Genomic DNA, 24,039 nt, shown 5'->3' with positions numbered 1-24,039 from the left:
TGCTTGTATTGGTTTGTATATAGATACTCCATCATTTGCTTGGCCGTGCCCTACTTATGTACCAGTTAGAATAGATGGGTTCAATTAAGTCGCTTTATTCTTTTCAAATCAGTTCCATCTTGTCTTGCCTTTCTGTTTATCTTATTCTATTCTTTTGGTCGCGCACAGCCTTTGTATGGGGTCCCGGTATTAGGTTCCACACCAAGCTTTGGAGTTATTATTATAAAGACGCATTTCAAACTGATGTAGAGGGATATATAGATACAATTTGGTCAACGAAAGTGCAGTCATCGTCTACAGAGCCCTTCTCTTAATTAAACAAACGTATGTTTCTAAGTTCTATCCTGCAAGTCAAGTCAAGTCACAATAGCTGCACTTCTTCCAAACTCTATATCTAACATACCGTGCACAAATGTACTATTTAACGCTTATCGATACTCTCACGATGCCTCTAGAGAACAGTGTGGCTAGGCAATATGCCCGCATTCTCAAAAGACCGATAGGTCTCAATCCAAGTCTCGAAGGTATCATCCGTTCGCTGCCAACCATATATCCTCGCCTTGTTAACGGACGAGATTGTACACCAAGACTTGCCGGTTGCCCAGTTGAAGAAGCCCCAGGTGCCCCAGTCGAAAGCTTCGACCTTGCCTCCATATTTCTTCACCACGGCTTCCCAGATAGGACGCTTGTCCTTCGCCCACTCTACCATGTCGATTTCATTGTTAAGAGTATCTGTTTGGCCGGAGGCCTTATGAAACTGAGGCTCGGGGGCCTAGGCTGAGGCTGTTAGCTAACTATTAGGTCTTTTCTCTGTATACGAGATAACATACCTCAACATTGAAGTATTTGGCAACATCTTGCCACAGATATTTCCACACGAAGACATCTCCGTTGCAATGAAGGAAGTCCTCATTCTTGCAGTGGTCCTTTGTCGTAGCGTGAATCGTCAAATCAGCCAAGCTAGGTGCGTAGGAATTGTCGTCTATGGAGTTCCAGAAATACTCGTTGCCTGGGAACTGAGCGGGCTGGCCGAGCTCACGGCAGATCAACATGTAGATTGCCACAGTCAAGGCTTCGGACATTCCGTTTGCTGTGGAATACCGAAGTTTTGTTAGCCCATTGAATGAGTACACAAATACTGCCAGATGGACCAACCGTGGGGAGCAAATCCATTGATTGCGTTCGGGCGGATAACGTTCCAGGACCACGTGTTTCGTCTCTTCTGCACCTCCTTCAGGTAATCTTCCTGGACGTAATAGAAGTTGTAGCCCTTGTCGTCGTATCTCGGCATGTCCTCAGAAAGAGGGAACTTGACGGGTCCAAGGTGAACACCATAGTACTAGAGTTTTCTTAGTGAAAGTTCACACCCAAAATGAAGTAGCTCAATAAAGCCTCGAACTAGGGAAGATTAACCTTTCCACCAGTTTGAAGGCAAACCCGCTCCAAATTCGGACAGACTTCATCCACCGCATCCATAAAGTTCTTGAACAAAGGTACGTTCTTCTCTTTCAGGACCTTAAAGTCGTCATGGTGCACGTACGAGGTAAAGTATGTATGAGTAACTGGCGCGCAGATGTTCCTCAACTTTGCGACGATCTTGTCTACCGGTTCGAGGAAGTCCACGGCCATAAATTCCACGCGAGGGTCCGGCCAGAAATAGGCCAGAGGGCGTCTGGAGGTCACAATAATCTTCGACCTATATCGAGTTGCTTAGAACAAGAGGCCCTTCACCCATGTAATCGAATGCCGTTTGAACATACCACTCGGTCTTGGGCTGCCGAACCAAGTGCTCGATGATTGCGAAACCACTGATGCCATTGGCACCTGCGACGAAGGCGACCTTGCCAGGTAGAGGACTCATGACGAACCTTCTCCTCTGTGAAAATAATTGAGGTTGTTAGATAGAGGAAATCAAAGAGGAGAGCCTTCCAGCTCTTTATAGATGGGTTGTCTCATCAATAGAGCAGCACATATCGTGGATGATAACCCCATTCGGCATCCCGCTGAAACTAGACGGGTCAAGTATCGGAACTTCCCTGCGAAACTGGCCGCTTTTGCCGATGTGCGTATGGGTCCCTGGTGTCGCAGAATGCGATAGATTGCACAAAGAACATTGCATGACTCTTGTTCGGAGATAATGGTGGTAATTCTCTGCCGTTCTGACATGCCCGCCTGTATTTCTGCACCACTGATGGGCGGCGATATAATTGATCTGCAACACTAGAAAGTTACCAAATATTAAAGGCTGTGGTCTGACGAGTACTTGAGGAGTTCAGGTGTTGCGGGTAACCCCAAAGAGGAAGGTGTGCTTCACGTTCGGTGTTCGGAGACGGAATTATTCCAATATTTCCGCTGCATTTCCGTGCCAAGTTCATCATGCATTTGGGGTGTCTGGGTCATGTGTCAAAAAGTGTGCAACTGTGAAATGTGTAGTTTCTGATCGAAATTAGTAATTACTAAAGTTAGTATCTAACAGTTCTCTAGTAAGACAGCTATATTGGTTTTGTACCTACTTGAATGGGGTTCCTCATTCTATGTTCCAATTAATCTGCTACGGTTGTGCGCGCTGTTTGTTACTATGGGGCTTCTTTGGACTGCTTGTTGCTTATACAAAGTATTTAAACCGGCGTTACCGTAAAAAACATTTAGTCTTTCTAAAGATGTAAGTTAGTTAGCCCACAAGATATTACAACTGCCAAGCTTATTATATATATTCTTAAATGAATTATCACCCGTCCATCGGCAATTACCCTTATTGCTATTCACTATATCTAACTTCAGCCTCCGCCCATCGCTCTCGAGCGTATCTTCTTGAATTACATATTCCTGGTTGCTTGGTGGCCACTCAAATCCAGCGGCCGCAGAGCAAAAAAATCCTTCAAGTTTCCCACAATTAAGGTGCCGGCCTCCGGGGCGGGTTTGTTTGAAGACAGCTCTGTGAAGGTCGCAATGAGGGGATCATGCGATGTATTTCGTTAAAGATCGTTTAAGTGGAAGGTGGCGTTGTACTTCAACGCTCTCTAGAGAAGATAAAGCGGGAGAACGAAGAAAGGTACCTTTACTCTGTACTGCCTAAGTATTCCCACTGCCCGTGACTGTACTCCTACCCTTCCAGAAATGGTCTAGCGCCTTCACAGTGATCTAAGTTCTGTTTCTCTTCTAAACCATCTAACGTCCTATTCCAACGCCTAGCTTACCATAAGCGAATTATTATCTCATGATTCTTACTTCCAACTGTCATGTCATTCCAAAACTTCCATATATTGTTTTGATTTAATGTCCGCTTGACTTGCTTCGCGGCTCACTTTTCACACTCAGCTCATGCTACTACTAGATACATGCAGCCTACCTTATCTGCTACCGGTACTCCTATCAACAGTTGGTGGTTCTTGAAATCCACCCCCTTCTCATTGTTTTTGGTTTTCCTTTTGACGTCGGCAAACCCTCACGTGGTGCTTGGTGCCTGCTGTAAACAACTTGCAACTGTTACCTCATTCTTGCGCCCACTTCCTCATTTTTCTTTTCTACCACCACCCTCGGCCCCGTTCGATCTTTCATGGTCTTTCTTTCCTGATTGCCGTTTGTCTAATGTTCGCTGTTTCCTATCTCCCAAAATCACCAAAGCGCTAACTACTTGTATTCTTTCAATACTTTTAGATTGACTACAGCGCACCATGCATCTTCACGAGAGAATTAAACATGACCTTCTGACCAAAGGTCGTGGTGAATACACCCTTACGGTCGACCAATTTGATTACGACTCCTTTGACCAGCTATTCGAGGAAATGAGGCCTCGGTATGTTTACCTATAATGTTGGATACAAGCGCTGATAGGAACAATGAAAGCCATTGCTACAATTCTTTCACTCAAACTCTTGACGTCGATATGCCATTGTGGATACATGGGCTTTGCAATGATTGGTTCAAAGCTTGGCTGACTCAAATGGTGGTGGAAGGATACGTCGCCCAAAGATCGTTATATGCTTCCTCAGGGATTACTTTGAGAGGGTTCACTGGCCGCTTTTACGGGAGGTATGCCGCCTACAGTCTTCGTATCATATCAGTATGTACTAAGATCTGTAGTGTAAAAGAGCCAGATTGTTTCATTACCTCACGCGGAATATGGCCTGGTGTTACGCTCGAAGTCGGATACTCAGAGACGTATAACAAACTACTACAAGATGCAGATATCATGCTAGAAGGCTCCCAGGGCAAAATTCATCTGGTAATACTCGTGAAGCTAGTCCCGCCCGGGCCCAGTGATACGCACTTTGAGTCTGGATTTGTTGAGCTTCACGAGTATAACCCTGCATCCGGGACCAGAAGAAAGAGAGGCCAGAGAAGGGTAGGTCTAATGCATGGCGTTCACTTTGCATGTTTCTTACATTAACTCAGACACTTTATCCAATTCCGAGAAGCCATGCTCGGCAGCGTATCACACTGCAATGGGATGATATCATTCGAGACAATACAGACCTCCTATTACGCCCAGTATCAAGTCCACCCCCCCCCTTGATGCTTGATGACTTGCGCAGATGTGTGGAGTTTGGACTTGACCAAGAACTGAAGACTCGAGAGTATTTAGAAGAGCTCTGAGTTATTCCTTTTCGTGTTGTATACTGTTAATCAGCTTGAGCACTGGTAGTGGTCGTGGCCGTTCTTTAGTTACACTTCTAATATAATTACTTTTGTTAACATTCTCTCCATACTTGCTTCACGCCATATGCTTTTGCTACTTTAACTGTCGCTTGAATCAGCCTAAACTATGCCCTAAGCATATACGCGTCCTCTAGATACATTCAATCTGCTGCATTAATGCTGTCAAGAAAAATTAGATATAACGTTCTGTTCAGAGTTGAAAAGATGGAAATGAACATACTAACTCGCATAGCAATATGAGATTCCTGTGGAGTAGACACTAGATAATAACTGATTCTATATACGTATCAAACTCAAGTTGCTAGAATTCAATCTTTTTTTTTTTTTTTAAAAAAAAGCACTAACCCCCCATACCTGATCCTAAATTTGCAAACACTAGTGAGTGGCTAGCTAGAGCATCTTTGAAGCCATCTGGCTGCGCTGCCTAATTCTCGCCCCATATCGATAGAAAACAAATGGGATAAATGTTAGAAGTATTTCCACCAATGCTAACATTGTACCCGCCCAATTCACCCCCATTACCCCATACATCTTCGAGCCTGCAAGTGGCAATACTCCGCCGAATACATATCTAACAATCGAATTTCCAGCGATTGCAGAGGCGGCATACATACCATAACTAGCCGCCAGATAGCTCGTGGCATAGATGAACACGAGCCCATTCCCCAACCCGAATGGGACACCCGCTAGTATGCATGATATCCAATGGACGGGTGGCCGGGCGGTCCAAGAAAACCAGAACTCTCCAATCGGGATAAGTATGCCGCCAATGCATATTGGTCGTACCAGGGCCTCTGGTGGGATCTTGCCTGTGATCGGGTCGGGTGGATGCTTCGCAATGAGGAACTTGCGGACTAAGGGTTCTGAGAATACAGCTAGGGCTATACCAGTGCCGATTCCTAAGTATCCAAGGCCTGCCAGTCCTGGGGACCATTCGCGGAGTTGCTGAAACACAATTGGATACCCAACAAAGCAGAGGAATAACACTGCATATACAACACCCACGTATACGTTCCAGAATAAGCTATTCAGTGAGCACGAACCATATTTGTAATTTCTTGTTCGTGGCGCACAGGCCAAGGGTTCTCAATTACTCACCATATTGGTTCAAACATAGCCATAATTAGTGGTCGGCTAAGACTAGTCTGCAGCCTTCTCCAGATACTTTCTTCGGCTTGGCTGTCATACTTCGTCCACCAACGCGTATCGCCAGTCTGGATTTGCTTCGCCTTTCGTCGCCTCTTGAGCAGAACGGGTGCGTATGTCTCTTTCACCAAACACAGACATGCAGTTGATGCTCCACCGCATATAAGCACAATCCAATTGATCCAACGCCATCCAAGATACTGGTAAACAAAGCCGCCGATAATAGGACCTAGGGAGTGTCAGTTGGTGCCTAAACCGGTGATTTAAGGGGATTAGGTTGTACCTAAAACAGGACCATTCATTGCTCCAAGGCTCCATAGACTAAACGCTAAAGCTCTGTACTCGGGGTGGATTATATCGTTTATAGTGCCAGGTCCAGCTACTACCGAGGCACTTCCGAAGAAACCACCGAAAAACCTGCTGATAACGACGGCCTCGAAGTTTGGTGCCAGTGCGACCGGTAAAACTAAGATAGTAAACAAGACACCAGTACTGATGTAGATTATTCGTCTTCCATACACTTCAGACAGAGGTGCAAGAACTAGACACCCCAACCCCAGACCTATCATGTAGGTGGTCAGCCCGAGAAGCACCACAATCCGAGATGTAACATCGAAAGATTCTTGGATTCCCGGAGAGCCAGATGTGTAGGATGTGGAATACAATATCCTAAAGGTTGTTTAGATACTCCTGTTAATTCTATGCAATCCTCCAAGCAAGGGGGCTATAGTATAAATTATGCGAAGAGGTGACATTCTAGAACTTACACGCATGTCGTAGTAAGTGAGACAGACCAAACAGTGAAGCATTTGTACCACAAAGGCCAGTTAGCTGGATTTTCTTTGTCGTTGTGTTCCCAGTCAATTTCGAACGCAGGGTCTCGTGGTGCAGACTCAGAATTCTCGGTCAAATGTCCCATACTGACCTTTACCGGTTACCAGGCTGTCTGAAAGCATGACTTGACACAAGGTAACCATCTTGGGGTGTGCCGTGTATTAGTACCTTGAACGATAGTGACACGGTCCTACGGTGAGTACCGAATAATAAGCTGTCGTGTGTTTGACACGGGCATGCACAGACCTAGCGATCCAGTTAGGACATCGTTCCTGTAGGTGTAGTCATCATGCGCGACTGTATTAACAAATTATATTGCAGTTTGGGTTGCTAGGGTTCTTAGGGTGGACTCGGTGGATCTGGCATACCGGAAATAGTGTCGGAAACCCGGAACGATTTCCGCTTGAGTATAAAGGTTTGGTAAGTGAGTCAGTCCCTTCGGCATGTCGATCTGCATATCGAATTGTTCATATCCTTGTAATTCTAGAGTTCCACCAGATATTCTGTTTCAGCCTGGCGTAAGAGCAACCAAACCGAAATTGGGGCGCCGGATTCAAAATTGACTTCCGTAGCTGGTCACTAGCATTTTTTCCGAAGGCCCTCCTCGGGAGACATACATCTGGAATCAGCTATAAAGTACCAGCATTCTACTGAGCTCATTGCAATAGATTATGAAATGTGCCGGCCCGAACCACATAGTCTTTTTTAAGGGTCAAACTAATCATACGTCCACCTGTGCAGTTGCATTTCAACACAGAAAGGTAGCCAGATCAATGGGCTACGCCACTTTGCGTATCAGAAGTCTGTTATGTTCTATAACGGGTAGTCTGAAGAGGACATCCTAAAAGCTAGTTCTTTGGCATTGGGAATTCACCAATGGCATGACAATGGATTGTTCGCTGGTAGAGGCATCTTCGTCGACTAATAGTCCTATGTAGAGCGTGATTGGAAGGTATATGATGCGACTGGTGGCACTTCCATCACGTATGACGAGCTGATGGCATGTCTTGCCGAGCAATCTCAACTTTGAAAGCAGACTATCGAAGTTCGAAAGGGTGACATGTTGCTGATTCGATCCGGTTTCACGCACAAATACGACGAACTATCAGAGGGCCAGGCGCGAGAATTGGCACACACGATGCCCCCTAAGGCATGTGGGATGGCTCAAGATGAGGGAATGCTGCAGTTCCTTTGGGAGAAAAAGGTGGCTATAGTGGGAAGTGATGCGTTAGCATGGGAATGTTTGCCTCCTGCCCCATCTTCTAACTTCCTCTACCATGAAGTCTTGGTAGCAGGCTAGGGATGTCCTATTTGAGAATTATCCCTGTGGTGAGAACATAACAAATGGACCGACCTTCTTTCTCACATCGGGCCCACTCAATGTTCCTGGCGGAGTCGGTAGCCCTGCCAATATGATGGCCCTTCTTTAAAGATTAGCCCCACCATAACAATTGAAGAGATGGCTTTCTAATGAAAAATGGTTATGTAGCGATATCGCATATGTAAGAGAAAGGCTCCCGATAGCGGTAACTCTTATCAATCAATCAATCAATCTACTACTACCCCTCATCGGCATCCGCCGTATGACACTCCCCGCACACCCCGAGTATCTCTGTTACGTAACTTACACCATAGAAGGGCTTTCCCTACCCGCATAATCAGGATGTCAGGTGTACCGTACCATACACATGCCAATGATGCAACACCCCTCATCAGCCTGTTGGAGATTTGGAGGGCTTCCCTTATTTAAGGCCGACATTCTCGCTTCATAATTTATGAAATTAACATTCTCTATTATCCTACAGAGTCTAATTGTACTTCTGGAACCAGATCATCACGAAAATATCCACCATGTCTCTCGCAACACTCGACGTTAGATCCCCCAATATATCCCAACCATAGGATACCCACTAATGACTGGAATAGACATCGCAACACCCTAACCTCCCCTCTGCATCCGCGACTCTCTTCAAGGCCAAGGCCGCCAAGAAATTCAGCTTCGAACAGATTGCCCAACACATCGGTCGCAATGAAGTCGCGACTGCAGCCATCTTCTACGGCCAGGCCAAGGCCTCGCCAGAGGACATCACCAATCTCGCTTCCCTCCTGGAAGTTTCCCATGAGCTCTTGGAGGAGCAACTCGGTGGCTTCCCTGATCGCGGCAAGTCCGTGGAGATGCCACCCAAGGAGCCTCTGATCTACCGCTTGTATGAGATCGTGCAGAACTATGGATATGCCTACAAGGCCGTTTTGAACGAGAAGTTCGGTGATGGCATCATGAGCGCTATCTCTTTCTCGACAAAGGTGGAGAAGGAAACTGATGCTGATGGAAACAACTGGGCTGTTATTACCCTTCGGGGCAAGTGGTGAGTACAATTCTTACTGTTTGTGTGTGAGGACTATGATGCTGACGTGTATAGGCTTCCTTTCTCGAGATTCTAAAGGGTTCATACCGATGTTATGAGTAAACGGAGAGGGGCTTTGTAGCCCCTGTACGTCAATTGATGATATTATGTTCAATGTATGTATGAAAGTATATAAATAGTATAAAAGCATATGCATGACGACAACCTGTTTTCAAGTTGGTACCGTGTAGAATGTGGGAGCAATAGACTTTCTCGCAAAGGATAGTTCAACGATATATCTAACATGAAATTTTATCACAGCTTCTGGTATAAGGGTTGATAATACCTTGTTGATCGATAGTACTAGATAGCCAGATACCTGTGTCGTATACAATTATCTAAACCTTGTGGCTCTCTTGCTGTATGCATCGATGTATAAGTTACAAGGTGCTCAAATATAGTCCTCAGCGTAATCCACTCCATCTTGTGAAGTAGGATAAGAATGTACCTTTGGATAGACTCATCACAGTAATGAAAGACATGGTAGCTTTGGTGGAGTAAACAATCTCTATATTGACAAACAAATCTTTTAGAGAGCCAATAGACAAGGTTTTCTATGAAAACTACAAGCGAAGAGCAATTCACGAGGTACAGCTTCTTATACTGCAAACAAATGAAACAAACCAAAGCTGGGCTAGACTACTAACGGTATGCCTATGGTGAAATTCACTTTCACCGCTGCCTGATTAAATTCACTTCACTGGGCATCCCCCATCAGCCTGACTAGTACAACACCCAGTTGATGAGATCTTGGCCCTCAACAATCTTGGTCCGCAATTGACAAATTCTCTTATATTTCTTCCCTTCCCCGTCCCCCATCTCTCTCGTTTTCTCGTTCCCTTCATCAATCATATCCTCCTTAATACTCACACAGCATCCCTCTGCTGGTCTTATCGATACACGTTATCATCGCTATGGCAGAAAGGACAGTCACCAAGGTGAAGTGCACCTACGCCGGCTGCAAACTAGTCTTCAATTCAGAAAAGGATATGAAGCAACACAAGATCTTTGACTCTGAGCACGAGTATTGCGCCCAGTGTGACGAAGATTTCGAAGACGAGGAGCGCCTTCTCATCCACAAGATTAAAAGCGTAAAGCATATCGTCTGCCCCGTTTGTGGTATCGAGTTTCGCAGCGATGGCGGCCGCAACTCCCATATTCGTCAGGTGAGAACCTCGCGCGATCCCGTAGCCATCTCTACTAATCTGATCTCCGGTGAAGAACCACCACTCCATGCAGATTATCCCTTGCCACGGTTGCAAGGCTACGTTCAAATCCGCCAGCGGTCTGATGAGCCATATTGAGAAGGACGAATGCCCCACCATCCGCTACATTCATCTCCTCCAGGAGCAGTCTAAGAAAATGATGATCAGGGAGGCTCTAGGTGCCGGTGAGGGAATGAATATGCCGATTATCCCTCCCCAGGGCACCTTGGAGGATACCGAGTACGATGATGCAGACGGTGGAGTTATGCTTGAAGCCGGTGAGGGGGCAAGTCAGGAAATTTCGAATAAAGAAGCTATGAACAACCAGCCAAGGCCTGGTCACTATGATCCCACTGCTAGTGTTTCGGCAATGCTTGCTCTGAAGCACTGGCCGACCTTGGATGGGAAGGCGTCCAAGGGAAAGAGTATTGCCCCTAGTGAACTGTTGGCTTTCTCCGAATTGAGCATCTCCACTGCGACAGGCAAAGACAGCAAGTCGCGGAAGGGGAAGGAGCCTGTCAGGTCCCGTCCTGATGCTGTGTCGTCACAACATCCATTCGGGGTTGGAACAATTCGCCCTGGAGACACACTGCGCATGCTCGATCGCGCATGGGACGCTACAAAGTTCTTTAATTCATTCACCGGCCAATATGTCTGTCCTTGTAAGAAGGGCTTTGCCACTATGGCTGAGTTTGAGAACCATGTCCTGATGAAGAGCCGCATGATGGAGGATAGACAGTACGTTGCTGCCTGGCTGACAAGTTATTGTTGCTAACTATACAATTCATTATCGTTAGGTGTCCCGGTTGTCTCCGCTTCTTCAAAACCACCGCTGCTTTGGTCGCCCATCTCGAATCGCCCGGCACCCGTTGCAGCCTCAGTGACGGTGAGAGATACGGTCAGATCTTCGAGGAGATCACTGGCGGACTTATTCAAACTGCGGGATATACTGAAGAGGGCACAATCAAGTATGAGGCTGGCAAGTTGGAAATAACCAATAGCTCTGAGCCTGGTACAGCCACCGTCGGTACGGACCTGCGTCTGCGTCCTCAGCGCCGGGAGTTCTAGCAGCTTGACTCCATCGTTCTACTCGGTCCTCTCCGCCATTGTTCCAGCTACTGACACAACACCAATTTGCGAAAATTCCTACATATGATTATGTCAGACGGCGAACACTTCAACAAATGAAAAGCGAAATATCGAAGAAAATTTTGAACACCCGGAAACCGGAAACGGAGGTGAGATAAACAAACACTGTTATTTGAAGAACACAAATCTAGCTAGCAAAGTCATTTCGACATCGCATGAAGAACTTCATAAGACAACATGTAGACCAATAACGCGTAGACGGGTATAACTCATATCCAGAGGACCTTCCTCCCCACGCCTTCAAATCGTAATGCACTTCCACCAGACTAACAACATTCCTCACAGCACTCGAAGCACAGGAAACCAGCGCACCTAGTTCAGTTAGTTCTCGGTCCACAGGACATCAAAATGTATGGAAGAAGAAACCTACATTCCACAACAACAGCCACCAGCACCACCGCCACGCAACTGCATCGTCTCCTGGGGGTTCTAATAAATTAGCCTATCAAGTCGTTCCTTATAATCTAGTGGGGAAAAAAAAAAAAAAAAAAAAAAAAAAGAGGACATACCGGTTGCTCCGAAACAGCACGGTCAACAATGGGAGCAGGAGGACTAGCCGGTTGTTGCATAGTCATAGTGTTAGGATCCCAGGTTGGTTCTTGGGTTCGGGGAGGTTCCTCCTTGGAGGACTTGAAGAAGTCAAAGAGGCCCATGATGTCTATTTAGTAAAATAAATGGAACAGATAAACACGAGTAGTTTATTCCAAGAGAAATAAGTCACGGATGATATAAAATTTAGAGACTAACAAAAACAAACCCACCCAAACAGCGACCCACGAGTCCTTAAATACAACGGGAGCGCGCTACGCCCTAGTCGATAATTGGAGGGTACCTGACCCTAAGCCGCTCGGCTAATAGTATATCCCAATAAATAGACACAGGTGGAGCGACTAGTGGCAGAGACGGGGCTGTTCCCTCAATATCAACCAGTAACGATCACGATGTGCTCCACATCATGAACTGAGCCCTGTCGGCTTGCGTTTTCAGGCCGGTCGATCGACCCGTCCTATCCGTGATTTTCTCACGGAAGGAGGGTGACGATTGGACTTGGTCTAGATTATTATCTGACTCGAAGGTGCTTGTTTCAGTCTTAGCATTAAATGTAAGCCGATCATTATCCATTTCAGTAAATAATGAACAGAAATTAATGGAGATTTCCGAGCTTTTCGACGGAGTTGGGATATTTTAGTCAAGATGAAAAAACACACGTAGGCAGCGCTGTTTCGTGCTGATAGCCCGCTAAGCTTTCCTTAAGCTTTTGGCTTGTTCGGCTGTGACCTATTTTTGGGGCTTGTTCGGCTGTTGGAATGCCGTGTCGTCCTTGTCACGTGTGTCACGTGCATACCCGTGGACGGTGAATTACTGAAAATGGTATGGTGCTCCTATTTCGGATTAGCGCGTTACAGCCTGTTGGCATTAAAATCAACTAACAGTATCCCGCTACGTGATATACTGTAGACATTCTACTTCAAACTACTCCTTAATTATCAAGACATGCCTACAGTCATTTCATCTTAACGATCGCAGCATATAGTGTCCCATATCTTCCTCCGCTAGTCAGAGATCATCTCGTCCTGGCTCCACCGATAACGCTCCACCGTCTAACACGGGCTTTGCAGTTAACCTCAATTATTCTGCCTGAAAGGTCACCCCTATTGATCAGCTTGTATAGTTGATTTCCGTTACGAACCTTTCTAGCACGGAATGCGGATGGCCATGCTTATTATAGAGGGGAAATCTGACATTCGATATCTCATTATCTGACAATTGCAGCTCCAATTTCTAGACCAACCACAGTTAACTGTAATCTTTTGACCCACGCCGGTGGTAAGGATTTGTTAACCAGTTCTCTCCCAGCTCATACCCATACAGCCCTATCATTCGTTTCTCTTGTATGATGGCTGGGGGAGTAGCAATGTAGTGCATTTTCACAAAGGTAGAGTAGGCGTGGTCACATAATCAAGGAGAATCCTACAAAAGCAGAATATATCACAATACCACTCGACCAAAACACCATATGACCTCAGGATCATGCCTTGGATATCTTATTCCCAACAAAATATATATTTTGGTAACTTTGTGCTGACCATAAGTGGAATAGAACTACCATCGAGGCTGACAGTCTTTGCGATGTCATTTGTAGCTATCTGAAGCGACGAGACGGACGGCAAAATAGTCTCGATCCGATTGTGTAACCTCAATTATTTACGTATGTACTTCATTTAGCGATGTTCGTTATCCAAATCTCAAAAATCTATACGACATTGTAAGCGAGAGAAGAAGGTACGCAAGTGGGAACCTTTACCATTTCGCACAAATCTTTGAATGCCACGACACTGCTGATCCTTCACTCGAGCCACATTTTCTTATCCCTTACATCTATCTACACTGTGCTTAGCTTCCCACCCCAGGTACTGGCTACACTACACTTCTATGGTATTATATACTGTGGTGGCGGTGTATTGGACCAGTCGATCTTATCATTCGTTATGCAGTAGGAAATCCATTCCTATCACACAGAACAAAGTTTCTGTATTCATGAAAGCTACCAAGCCGTTAGCTTTAGTGGCCAGGTATTTCTCGTAGTCTTTAAATGTCGTTTTCACTGCCACTCCTAGAGATGATGGCTCTTGCGAAGTAGTGGCAGTACGCGGGCGGTGTCCCAAAAGTTGAGTCTCTCCAGTGTGAAATGCATGTCTGAAGCGATGGACACTAAAGTATATACGCATAAAAAACATTACAATTCTGTTAAGACATACAATATCGGCAATGTTACGGCTTGAAGGCCACAGCCACAAAAATACGCAATGTGGCGGTGATGTTCCATACCGATCTTCGTGACCAATCTACTAGTAGGTTATAAACGTGCAGTTTTTCTGCATGACCGCCCCACTGTGAAGTTTAAACAGACTACCGATAAAGGTAAGGAGCTATATAGCATGCATATATCGGCATAGACTGCAAGATCTCCGTGGCGAACAGTTTAGACCTGTCATCGGCTCTACCTGAGTTTAACCATCTGCGGTTAAGCCTTACTCGTACTTGAGAAAAGTAGCGAATAGCATAGCATCGCTTACACAGTAGTTTTCACGATTCACTTGCGTTGCGCAGGTTGTAGCTAAATAGCGTCTTGGCTAGATATGCGTTGTTGATTCGAGAAGATTTGAACCCGGGCCATGCCCTATCGCCAATATAACCAAAAGCGTGGCATAAGAGTCTGGCTACACCGCTTGGTGAAAATGACAACAGTAAAGTTGGGGTAGCAGTTCGTACCTAAAATCACACGATGGTATATATATACTTCGTCTCTATAGTCTGTAAACCCATTTTGAGACAGGAAAGTGATACCCACATTGCTAACCGTGTAACCCTTCATGTATATCATCTCATTCATGATATATTTTTCAATTTTGATAGCACTCCTCTACTACAATGCTTTCCCTTAAAGGTCTATGGAGACTCTGTTGGGGCGGAAGTGCTAAGGCGGTCAAGTCGTATCTTGCAGGCACATTGGTTGGCCTCAAGTCTATTCTGGGCGTCGAGACCCAATATAAGCTTGGTGATTCAGAAGAATTTCAAGGGAACGTGGACTATGATTTACCTCTCCCCGAGGTGGCGGATCGCGTCCACGCAGCATGGGAGGGACAGGGGCGTACCACGCCATTGGATGTATTGTGGACGCGCAAATCAGCTGAAGATAGCCCTTTAGCAAAGCACATTGCTACGCTGAAGGAGGGACTGCACGGCACTAGTTCCACTGCCTCACACGGGGAGGGTTGGACCTACAGGCCAGCTCTTGGGGTCAGCGAACTACTCGGCCCTGAGGGCCAGACTGGGCCTTTCAGCGAGTGGTCCCGCGAGTTGGTGGAGATGACAGAAAATGGTATCAGCGTGCTACGGGAAATCATGAGATTTCGCGAAACTATCAATATGTCGGATACGACGGCTAGGGATACCTCGAAAGTTTGGGCTCAGAAGGTCATCATAGGGGAAGACCTTATAGGGGCCATTTTGCGCAAAGCACGTAAAGGGGCCAACGACAACCGCAGCACAAAATCAAAGGTTGTTTGTTGTTCTTCCCCAGCTTATGCTGAAGTTATGAACGAGTTTGGGTTAAGAGGTGTCGCTGCCTATCCTGTCTTCCTTGGGTCTTGGTGGATGGCCCTATTGCTGCATGATTTCGATGATTGGCGACTGGATTACTTGTGCATTTTGGACTATTCATATTTCTTCGAATATAACGTGGACAGCGCTCGGATAATGTCCCAGTCACCGTCGACCTTAAAGAAGGAGATTATGGCAGTTTGGGATATGCCAGACCTCCCAGAGGAGCTCCGGGTCCGCAGATCGCACATGGTTTGTGACATGGCCTTCTTTGAACTCAAGCGTGCACATGAGGCTTCTGTCCGAGCGCAAAAGACAGACGGCCTCACTGCCTGGGTTCATGCCGATCGAGATACCTGGCGCGATTTCAAGGCTGTAGATGCCGGTGGCTTCGCACATTTCTTGTCATTTGTAGCAGGGATTCCCGGACGCGATGACATGATGTTGTCTGGGCTTGTCAACGACTGGGTCGATCTCGGGCCGGATCTGCGCTTTGAGGAATGCAACCAGTCTGTCTTTGCTCTCACCCGTGGATCCTTAGCTCTCGCTGACATGTTGAGCTGCTACGAGCGAACCGTCTGGATGCTGAATGCAAGCTTCGCTTCTAACGAACGCCATGTGGGCTTCATGACCATCGCTGGCGCCTGTATATGGGAGCTATGCAACCACCGTCAAGACGTGTGGCGGTACTACTCTCTAGCCTTCAACCTGAGCTCGACTGTGCAAGCACTAGGCCTGTATAAAATTGCTGACCTTGCTGGGTGTTATACATCCAACCTGGAGCCAAGGCTGCTACCTGAAGCGAAGGAGTTGGACATCCCTCGACGAAGACAGTCTTACCGTGTCTCCGTGGACGGAACGGAATACACGGGTTCGATCATGCTTCATGCAACTGTATGCGACGCCGTCGAATCCAACATACTCCCGGAAAGTATAATAAATTATCAGATTATCATTCCACTTCTCCTCCGCCGTGGAGAAATTGACGCGAACACTTTCCTGTCACACATGGACCGTCATTACTGCACACATGCCGCAGAGATTACGCGGTCCGGCCATGCCAATAATTTCAGCTACCTATATGGTCGGGCCATCGCTGCACTTGTGATGGAAGGGTGGTGGTCGGGTCTTTACTTTATCATTGGTGTTGGTAGTCTTATTGAGGCTCAACCCGGCCATATCGCCGGGGACCGCCCTCACTGATTTTAGGCTCTCTGGTCTGTCCAAAGCGACAGTCTTTCAGTCTTTTCGAAAAGTACGGACCATATAGGGGATTCTGGGCTCTTTTTGTTCCGTGTAATTTAATATTGACCTAGGAGTAAATACGTATTTTGCCCGGGTTGGTCTAGTTACCCCGATTATGAATACAAAAACTATGGATATTAGTTACATCTCCCGGCTCTGGTGTCCTTGTGCAGTGTTGTTGTCTATAAGCTGCCGATACTGCCAAAGGTTTTAAGAATAGGTCACTCGACACGTGTGTGGAGCTTTTGAACGTTGCCACCTACATGAAAATAGTAGTTTACGGACAGGGAACGGTGGAAGAGAGGAAAAGAATCAACCTAGGAGTCTAAAGATTGAACGGCGGTCTAGGCGATAACACGTGCACATGGGGTCACATGGACTAAATAGATCAGGTGTTGACTTGTCACATTATCTGCAGTTAGAATAGTTTGGTGTCCCTGCAAGGGGGCCGCCCAGACCCTACCAATCCAAATTGTATCGTATGTACAAGCAGTAAGCGCGAAGTAAAAAAGAAAACAGCCTCTTCCTGCAGATTTGCTTTGGACTGTGCGTCCTGCTACACCACTATTAAGCGGTCCTCCCTACAGGTGTCTAGTTCAACAATATATGTCCTGGAATTTGTCGGCCCTGGCCTTCACCTTTCCATATTTCAAGCCTCAGAAACCTGAAAATTGACATGAGTACCACTTTTAATTATGTCTTTGTCAGTTTGGATTATCTTAGTGGTAAACTCTTTCATCATATTTTAAACCGGTCCAACGATGAATCTAACCTCTACGATCCAGGTGTCAAGTTACCCCATTCTTAGAGCCATCTATAACCTCACGCTCCACCCCCTTAGAGATTTTCCCGGACCAATCCTAGCCTTGTGTTCCCCAGTCCCGCACTTCTACTGGATCTATAGTGGTACCTTCCATTCGAAGATCCTTAATCTTCACAACAAATATGGCTCTGTTGTCCGCGTCTCCCCAAGCATACTTCTCTACAACAGCCCCCAAGCATGGAAGGATATCTGTGGCCACCGTAAACTAGGTGATCTTTCGTTCGAAAAGGACCGTGAATGGTACCCCATTGGCCCCAGCGGAGTCTCCATTGTCAATGCCATGGAAACTGAGCACAGCCGCATGAGACGTCTACTGTCGCACGCCTTCTCGGAGCAGGCAATGCGAGAGCAAGAACCTCTATTACAATCCTATATTGACTTACTTATCCGTCGCCTCCACGAACATTCCACCCGTACAGCAGACCCTGTAGACATGACCCAATGGTTCAACTACACCACCTTCGATATCATTGGCGACCTCTCCTTTGGCGAGTCCTTCGACTGTCTAAAAACCAGCAAATACCACCCTTGGGTCGAATTTACCTTTCGTAGCTTCAAAGCATCTGCGCTCATGCGTCCATTCCTCGCACTGCTTCCACCATGGCTATTCGAGCTTCTGTTACCTCAGAAACTACAAAGAATGATCGAGGATAACTTCTATATCTGCAAGGAGAAGGTTGCCCGTCGTCTGAAGCTCCAGACATCCCGTCCGGACTTTATTAGCTATATCCTCAAACATAACGACAACGACAAGCGTCGCATGTCTCGGGATGAAATTGAGGTGAATATGGCCCTAATTATGGTGGCTGGTAGTGAAACTATTGCTACTCTTCTGTCCGGTTGTACTTTCCTTCTTTTGCAACATCCTGAGGCATATCGCCGTCTCACCACCGAGATCAGAACGTCTTTCTCGAGCTATGAGGATATCAATTTTGTCTCTGCCGCCAACCTACCATATCTCAGTGCAGTCCTCGAAGAATGTCTACGCATGTATCCGCCTGTTCCAAGCGTTCTCCCGAGAAAGGTTCCTAGTGGCGGAGCGATAATTGATGGGAGATTTGTTCCCGGGGGTGTATGACCTTCTTAACCTGAACCTAAGCTTTTCTTGACCATTTCAACACTAACACTTGAATGATAACTTAGACAACAGTCTCAATGGCCTATCTATCTGCTTTCCGCTCAAAAGCAAACTTTGCTGAACCAGACTCATTTCTTCCGGAAAGATGGCTTGACAAGGGGAGTCCTCGATTCGCTGCCGACAAACGGGAAGTCCTGCAGCCATTTTCATACGGTCCAAGGAATTGTTTGGGAAAGAAGTACGTTACCATTGCTCATTATTAGTTGGGTATTTGACTGACTTTCTTTTTTTTTTTTTCAGTCTTGCGTATGCGGAAATGCGTCTGATTGCTGCTAAGCTATGGTGGAGTTTCGATATCACGGCCGCTGAGGATATCGACGGTTGGATGGATCAACAGCGGTCGTATGCTATCTGGGAAAAGTATCCGTTGATGGTTAAGATGACGGTTGTTCAGCGGTAAAGAACTCTAGTATATTGGCCAGTGTTTCAAGGTCTCTAGAGAAAGTTATTATCAGATGCCTTTCGCTTCATGTTTCTTTCGGAAAGAGATAATATTCATACTGAGGTCATGGCCGTTCATTCCACTTGCATCACCCTAGCGGCCAATGTACAAATCCCGCTTGTTTTATTTGACACTCATTCCCATATATTCTTCTTCATTCGAACAAGGACCATTGCGGCTCTGTCTTACCATTTTAATCGTGTGTGGGAGCAAGTGATAGCTCAGGTCGGGCACAAATACAGGAAAATGGGAGGGTGTCATGTCAATACAAGAGATCGACCGACAGATGGAAATAATACGCATAGAATGTATATGCAGACCTAATACATCACCGGGTGTCGAGATGTATAATGTTGAAATCTCAAAGCTAGTCAATTGCAGCTTTGTGAGTGAGAGTCAATCTCACATTGTCATATAGAGGGACGATAGAAGTCTTGTCGCATGCAAGGTTTTCCAGTGTTCCGCTCCATCCTGATGCAACTATTAATCATTATTTTCTATATACATGCACGGATACACACGTTCTTTGAGAGATACTACGTAAGGGGTAAAGCAACCACGATCTCTCTCCCACTCGCGGTAAGGAGGTATGAAGATCGGGAAAGTCAAAACTGCCGCAGATCGCACCGAGGACAACCCAGAAGCATAGTATTATGCAAGATACTAGCGGTGTATCCAATATCGGAATGCCAATATGACCGCTCACTTTTGTTGTTTGTAGATGGCAATATCAGGTAGTTTATGTTAAGACCCTGCGCGCTTAGGTGGGCTTACTATCGTTTCAGGGTGCTCAGTACCACTTTCTCTAATATCTTCTAAAAAGAAATGGGGATCTTCTCTTATCCGCTAAAGCAGATCTTCTCCTGTGTCGATATGTCCACCAACTTAGCTTTCATAATCGTGAGCTGTATGCTAGGCCTATACCTAGTTCACGACTTTCTGTATCCCAAAACAAAACCACTCCCACCCGGCCCACGGCCCTTGCCCTTGATAGGAAATATCCATCAGCACCAATCCTCATCACCATGGGGAAAGCATCAGGAGTGGCACCGAAAATACGGCCCCATCATCACCCTGAAGCTAGGCTCGCGTACAGTGATCATGCTAGGCTCACACAAAGTAGTTCGCGACTTTGCCAGAATGGGATTTCTCTATTCTTCCCGCCCTCGTCTGATACTGGTCGGGGAATGGATGTTCAGCGGTATGCTTCCGGCGCTCATGCCCAACGGTGCACAATGGGAAGCCTCCCACAAACTAATCGCGCCTTTATTCGGCGGAAATGCTGTAAAAGCATATAATGAAGTGGAGGATTTGGAGAGTGCACGCATGGTATATGAGTTGCTAGGGAAACAGTGGTATTCCACCTACTTCCGTACTTATGCGTCTGGTATTGCCAACCTCTTGGGGTATGGACACCGGGACGGACCCGATGAGGCTGCGCGAGTCGAGGCCTTGATCTACGAGGCTTTCGGTGCGGTTTCCATTGACAAGGTGCTGGTGGATCTGTACCCCTGTTTGAATCATCTGCCAGCTGTATTCGCGAAGTTTAAGCTCACTGCGCGCAGTCACCAGAAGCATGTTCTGGATTTGTGGTCCATGCGGGCCAAACGCGCGATCCAACGATCTGATGTTTGGAGCTGGGCGCAGGTGGTGCACAAGAATAAGCCTGAAGACGTCGTGTCCTGGGAGCATTTTATCTTTCTGCTTTTCGAGCTGGAGTCTGCCGCAACCATTACGACTGCCCAGTTTCTGAATATATTTGTAGCGGTCGCCCTTGAGCATCCAGATTCCATACAAAGAGCGCAACAGGAGCTGGACGCTGTGGTCGGTCGCGACAGATTGCCTAGCTTTGCTGAGCAGGATCAACTCCCATACCTGAATGCGTTCATATTGGAGATTGCGCGGCATCGCACGATGGTCCCCGTGGGGTTCCCACATGCCGCTATGGAAGAGGGTGAATATATGGGCTACCGCATCCCAACCGACGCACTGATTATATCCAATCAGTGGTTATTAAATATGGACGAATCGACCTATGATAATCCAGAGGTCTTTCGACCGGATCGGTGGATTGAGAATCCTAGCCTACCATTGCCGTCTCTATTTGGTTTTGGGCGACGAAAATGCCCTGGGGAGAGAATGGCCAAGGACTCTATTTTTATTGCAATTGCACGGTTGTTATGGGTATTTGATATTAAACAAAGTGGACAGGAAAAGTATGTGTCTTCAACTGACACTCATAATCTACTGTACATACCACAGATTGAAAACGTCACCTTTGAGGTCCGCAGTACAAAGCACCGGGCAGTGGTTGAGAGGCAGTGGCGGGAGATGGACAAGCACGAGAGACATCTGATGGAAAGGATCAGCCGGCATATGTAAGGTAGTTATATTGTGGTTGCGCAAGGTTGCCCATCCTCCACCGCAAAGTCAGCCTAGCCCCTACCCACCAGTGGACACATTTTCACGCTGTTCTATTTAACCATGTTATGTTGACCTGGGTGCAATTCACCTCTGTATTCCGACCGAGCCCACTGTCCAATAGCGAAAATATCGCATTTCTCTTGTTTGCGATCTGTTCACATCACATATGTATGACTCCGTAAATGGAACATACACTCGGAAAACCTCTTTGCTCGTATGATTGCTGCATGGTTCGCTTCAACTGGCGCTTGGTCGTTCTCAAACGAAGTCATCCGATGTGTGCACCACTGGGAGACCCTCCCAGCCGTAGATTACTTTTAGAGCTCAGGTAGGTTTCAGACTTCTCGCTTTACATTTCTCCCATTTTACAACGTTGTATGTCGAGGAGATACAATCTAGCGAGATATAAAACGGTGCACATCTACTCACTCGTACTGACGTCCCTTTTTGGACAGGCTCGCCTGGTCCAATGCCCCTATACCAATCCGGCTGACTGACCCAGAATCATCTGTGATCTCGCCCAACCGAATGGACATATCTTTCAACAACAACGCCCTGTCCATTCCACCTAGTGTGCCGCCGCCGGGTGGAACCTCGAGGCTCGGTGCATCTCGCGTCATTGTCGACACATACCCCAGAATATCCGGGTTCCGTGTAAAAAGCCCAAGCATGGCTGGCACAAAAGCCCCGATAATGATAGCCCCTGTACCAACGAGCGAGATGACAAGCCATGGCCAGCTGATCTCATATATAGGAGGCGGTGTGCTATCGGTAAATGTACCAGTGCCATTGTAGGAACCCCCACCACTAGACGCAGATAGCAACAGACCGTAGGTGTTGACAACCTGAGTAAGCCGCAGAAGGAAGATATCAACAGGGATGGTGAAGGTAGATCCCGTGTAAATATTTGCTGCTAAAGGAGTGTCTGGATTCCGGAAGTAGGCTTCGGTTAGAGAGCGCTCACTACCTGCCGACCTCAGGTAAGAGAAAAGAACTTTGATTGCTCGAGCATCGGCCCAGTAGGTACCATTGGCGTGGGGACTAGTTCTTGATATAGGGCGGACAGCCGTGGTGGCACAGTTGGCGATGCCGTCAACACATTTGACTCGCATGTCGACGTATTGCTCTGTAAGGTTGAATGACGCCTTGAAGTTGGTGTCTGGGACAGTGAAATTGAAATATACTTTTGTTAGCCCGTACCTGGTTTCGCTCTTGTCAATAGTGTACATGCCGTCGTCCTCAAAGTCGAAGCCTTTGCTGTTGAATGTAGGCTTGCCTTCGATAGAACTCATGTGAAGGTTATAGTAGGGCGCCTCCATGGTGAACTCGGTCTCGCCACTTTCATCCTTGACCCCCTCGATGACGATCCCAGTCAAAGAAGAATAGTCGGTATCGTTGGTGTCTACTTCTATCCAGTCAGATGTGGCAGATCCCGAATCACCTAGGTCGACAAGTGGAATTTTGAGGCGACCAAAAATATCCAAGGGGGAGTGCTTGACAACGTCCGGTGATAATAGGCTTTCTTGATACATAGCGGTCGCTTTGGTGAATGTTGTGGAAGGCGTGAATGTATGAGTACTTAATTCGGTATCATTGCCATATGTAAGGTCGATAGGGCGAGTGATAGTTGTCGGCCTAGTATGGAGCATTCGGAGGATAGACTGACTGCCTAGTGGCGAGATACACCAGAGAATGATGAGAAGGAGGGCTAATGGGTTGATAGATCGAAGTGAGATCTGAGTGGTGACTGTATTAAAGAAGGTCGAGCTTCCAAAAAGCTGCTCAAGAACGCCGATAGAGACTCCGCGCTCCAACTTCCACGAAGCGAGCTGTTGGTTCATCCGTCCGATCACCGCGGCAAAGGTGAGGGGAAATAGTGTTGCTCCCTGCATGATGATATTTTGAGCTAGTAAGCAATCTTGAAGTTATTCTATTTGGAGAGCTGGACTGTCAGTCTTACCAAGTTCATTGCTGTCTCGACTCGGTTCCAATCCGCCTTATCTACTGGGTTCCCATTGCGTTTGATGACGATCACGATCAGAACCAAATAGAGTACTGCTGTGGCAACACCGAGTAGATTCACGAGCAAGCTACCTACGTCTAATCGACTAAGCTTTCTTGATCCAATGGGCCATCCGACGATATCGAAGGCGGCTGGGTCTCTCTGATTATCTTTCTCCACAGCAGATACACTTGCGTCCTTTGGATGCAGCTGAGTGTCTGAATTTCGACTGTTCCGCAGTGATTCTCTCTCGGAAACGGAGGTTGCATGCGTGCTAGACGGCCCATGATAGACTTCTAGTTCCATTGTTGCATATACTGGAACACAGCCGTAGGTCTTCTAGGTAAAAGCAGCTGGTTTAAAATGTACGGCATATTTCAAAGAGTAGAAGCTAAACGATAGGAGTGGAAGCCTTGTGGAGATAATTATTTGAGTGTCGGTTGTAACCGCACCTTATCTTCAA

General features: G+C 46.7%; 12 protein-coding genes across 12 annotated transcripts; 8 read left to right on the top strand and 4 right to left on the bottom strand.

Moving 5' to 3' along the window:
• Positions 1-345: 345 nt before the first annotated feature.
• On the bottom strand, positions 346-2,227 carry BDV27DRAFT_112302 (SDR family oxidoreductase). The gene is made up of 5 exons (XM_032064563.1): positions 1,761-2,227; positions 1,414-1,696; positions 1,156-1,339; positions 831-1,090; positions 346-772 (listed from the first exon to the last, which is right to left on the bottom strand). The coding sequence occupies exons 1-5, from the start codon at positions 1,859-1,861 to the stop codon at positions 452-454; spliced, it is 1,149 nt and encodes a 382-aa protein (XP_031927728.1). The 5' UTR covers positions 1,862-2,227; the 3' UTR covers positions 346-451.
• A 980-nt stretch (positions 2,228-3,207) lies between these two features.
• Positions 3,208-3,978, top strand: BDV27DRAFT_112290 (uncharacterized protein). Its single transcript, XM_032064562.1, has 2 exons — positions 3,208-3,796; positions 3,957-3,978. The coding sequence occupies exon 1, from the start codon at positions 3,339-3,341 to the stop codon at positions 3,660-3,662; it is 324 nt and encodes a 107-aa protein (XP_031927727.1). The 5' UTR covers positions 3,208-3,338; the 3' UTR covers positions 3,663-3,796; positions 3,957-3,978.
• On the top strand, positions 3,595-4,655 carry BDV27DRAFT_112284 (uncharacterized protein). The gene is made up of 3 exons (XM_032064561.1): positions 3,595-3,796; positions 3,847-4,345; positions 4,396-4,655. The coding sequence occupies exons 1-3, from the start codon at positions 3,675-3,677 to the stop codon at positions 4,594-4,596; spliced, it is 822 nt and encodes a 273-aa protein (XP_031927726.1). The 5' UTR covers positions 3,595-3,674; the 3' UTR covers positions 4,597-4,655.
• Positions 4,656-5,049: 394 nt separating this feature from the next.
• BDV27DRAFT_172239 (MFS transporter) lies at positions 5,050-6,869 on the bottom strand (the record flags this gene model as incomplete). The annotated part of the gene is made up of 4 exons (XM_032075813.1): positions 6,573-6,869; positions 6,089-6,474; positions 5,758-6,034; positions 5,050-5,683 (listed from the first exon to the last, which is right to left on the bottom strand). Exons 1-4 carry the CDS (start codon positions 6,722-6,724, stop codon positions 5,050-5,052), a joined length of 1,449 nt encoding a protein of 482 aa, XP_031927725.1. The 5' UTR covers positions 6,725-6,869.
• Positions 6,870-7,339: 470 nt separating this feature from the next.
• BDV27DRAFT_128170 (uncharacterized protein) lies at positions 7,340-8,148 on the top strand. The gene is made up of 2 exons (XM_032066918.1): positions 7,340-7,847; positions 7,994-8,148. The coding sequence occupies exons 1-2, from the start codon at positions 7,700-7,702 to the stop codon at positions 8,053-8,055; spliced, it is 210 nt and encodes a 69-aa protein (XP_031927724.1). The 5' UTR covers positions 7,340-7,699; the 3' UTR covers positions 8,056-8,148.
• Positions 8,149-8,370: 222 nt separating this feature from the next.
• cyn1 (putative cyanate hydratase) lies at positions 8,371-9,198 on the top strand. Its single transcript, XM_032064560.1, has 3 exons — positions 8,371-8,511; positions 8,566-9,005; positions 9,060-9,198. Exons 1-3 carry the CDS (start codon positions 8,491-8,493, stop codon positions 9,079-9,081), a joined length of 483 nt encoding a protein of 160 aa, XP_031927723.1. The 5' UTR covers positions 8,371-8,490; the 3' UTR covers positions 9,082-9,198.
• A 760-nt stretch (positions 9,199-9,958) lies between these two features.
• On the top strand, positions 9,959-11,317 carry BDV27DRAFT_172238 (putative C2H2 finger domain protein; the record flags this gene model as incomplete). The annotated part of the gene is made up of 3 exons (XM_032075812.1): positions 9,959-10,210; positions 10,266-10,987; positions 11,047-11,317. 3 exons carry the CDS (start codon positions 9,959-9,961, stop codon positions 11,315-11,317), a joined length of 1,245 nt encoding a protein of 414 aa, XP_031927722.1.
• A 176-nt stretch (positions 11,318-11,493) lies between these two features.
• Positions 11,494-12,557, bottom strand: BDV27DRAFT_128168 (uncharacterized protein). Its single transcript, XM_032066917.1, has 3 exons — positions 11,908-12,557; positions 11,769-11,827; positions 11,494-11,710 (listed from the first exon to the last, which is right to left on the bottom strand). The coding sequence occupies exons 1-3, from the start codon at positions 12,049-12,051 to the stop codon at positions 11,665-11,667; spliced, it is 249 nt and encodes an 82-aa protein (XP_031927721.1). The 5' UTR covers positions 12,052-12,557; the 3' UTR covers positions 11,494-11,664.
• Positions 12,558-14,830: 2,273 nt separating this feature from the next.
• Positions 14,831-16,705, top strand: BDV27DRAFT_157686 (uncharacterized protein; the record flags this gene model as incomplete). The annotated part of the gene is made up of 1 exon (XM_032072558.1): positions 14,831-16,705. One exon carries the CDS (start codon positions 14,831-14,833, stop codon positions 16,703-16,705), a length of 1,875 nt encoding a protein of 624 aa, XP_031927720.1.
• Positions 16,706-17,508: 803 nt separating this feature from the next.
• Positions 17,509-19,108, top strand: BDV27DRAFT_172237 (cytochrome P450; the record flags this gene model as incomplete). Its single annotated transcript, XM_032075811.1, has 3 exons — positions 17,509-18,642; positions 18,714-18,886; positions 18,949-19,108. 3 exons carry the CDS (start codon positions 17,509-17,511, stop codon positions 19,106-19,108), a joined length of 1,467 nt encoding a protein of 488 aa, XP_031927719.1.
• A 915-nt stretch (positions 19,109-20,023) lies between these two features.
• BDV27DRAFT_157684 (cytochrome P450) lies at positions 20,024-21,532 on the top strand (the record flags this gene model as incomplete). The annotated part of the gene is made up of 1 exon (XM_032072557.1): positions 20,024-21,532. One exon carries the CDS (start codon positions 20,024-20,026, stop codon positions 21,530-21,532), a length of 1,509 nt encoding a protein of 502 aa, XP_031927718.1.
• A 467-nt stretch (positions 21,533-21,999) lies between these two features.
• Positions 22,000-23,882, bottom strand: BDV27DRAFT_157683 (uncharacterized protein; the record flags this gene model as incomplete). Its single annotated transcript, XM_032072556.1, has 2 exons — positions 22,000-23,460; positions 23,535-23,882. 2 exons carry the CDS (start codon positions 23,880-23,882, stop codon positions 22,000-22,002), a joined length of 1,809 nt encoding a protein of 602 aa, XP_031927717.1.
• Positions 23,883-24,039: the final 157 nt, after the last annotated feature.

The sequence above is a fragment of the Aspergillus caelatus genome (assembly GCF_009193585.1).
Source record: "Aspergillus caelatus strain CBS 763.97 unplaced genomic scaffold BDV27scaffold_85, whole genome shotgun sequence".
Taxonomy (NCBI): Eukaryota; Fungi; Ascomycota; class Eurotiomycetes; order Eurotiales; family Aspergillaceae; genus Aspergillus; species Aspergillus caelatus.
The sequence above is the reverse complement of the archived record's forward strand: the minus strand, read 5'-3'. Positions and strand labels throughout refer to the sequence as shown.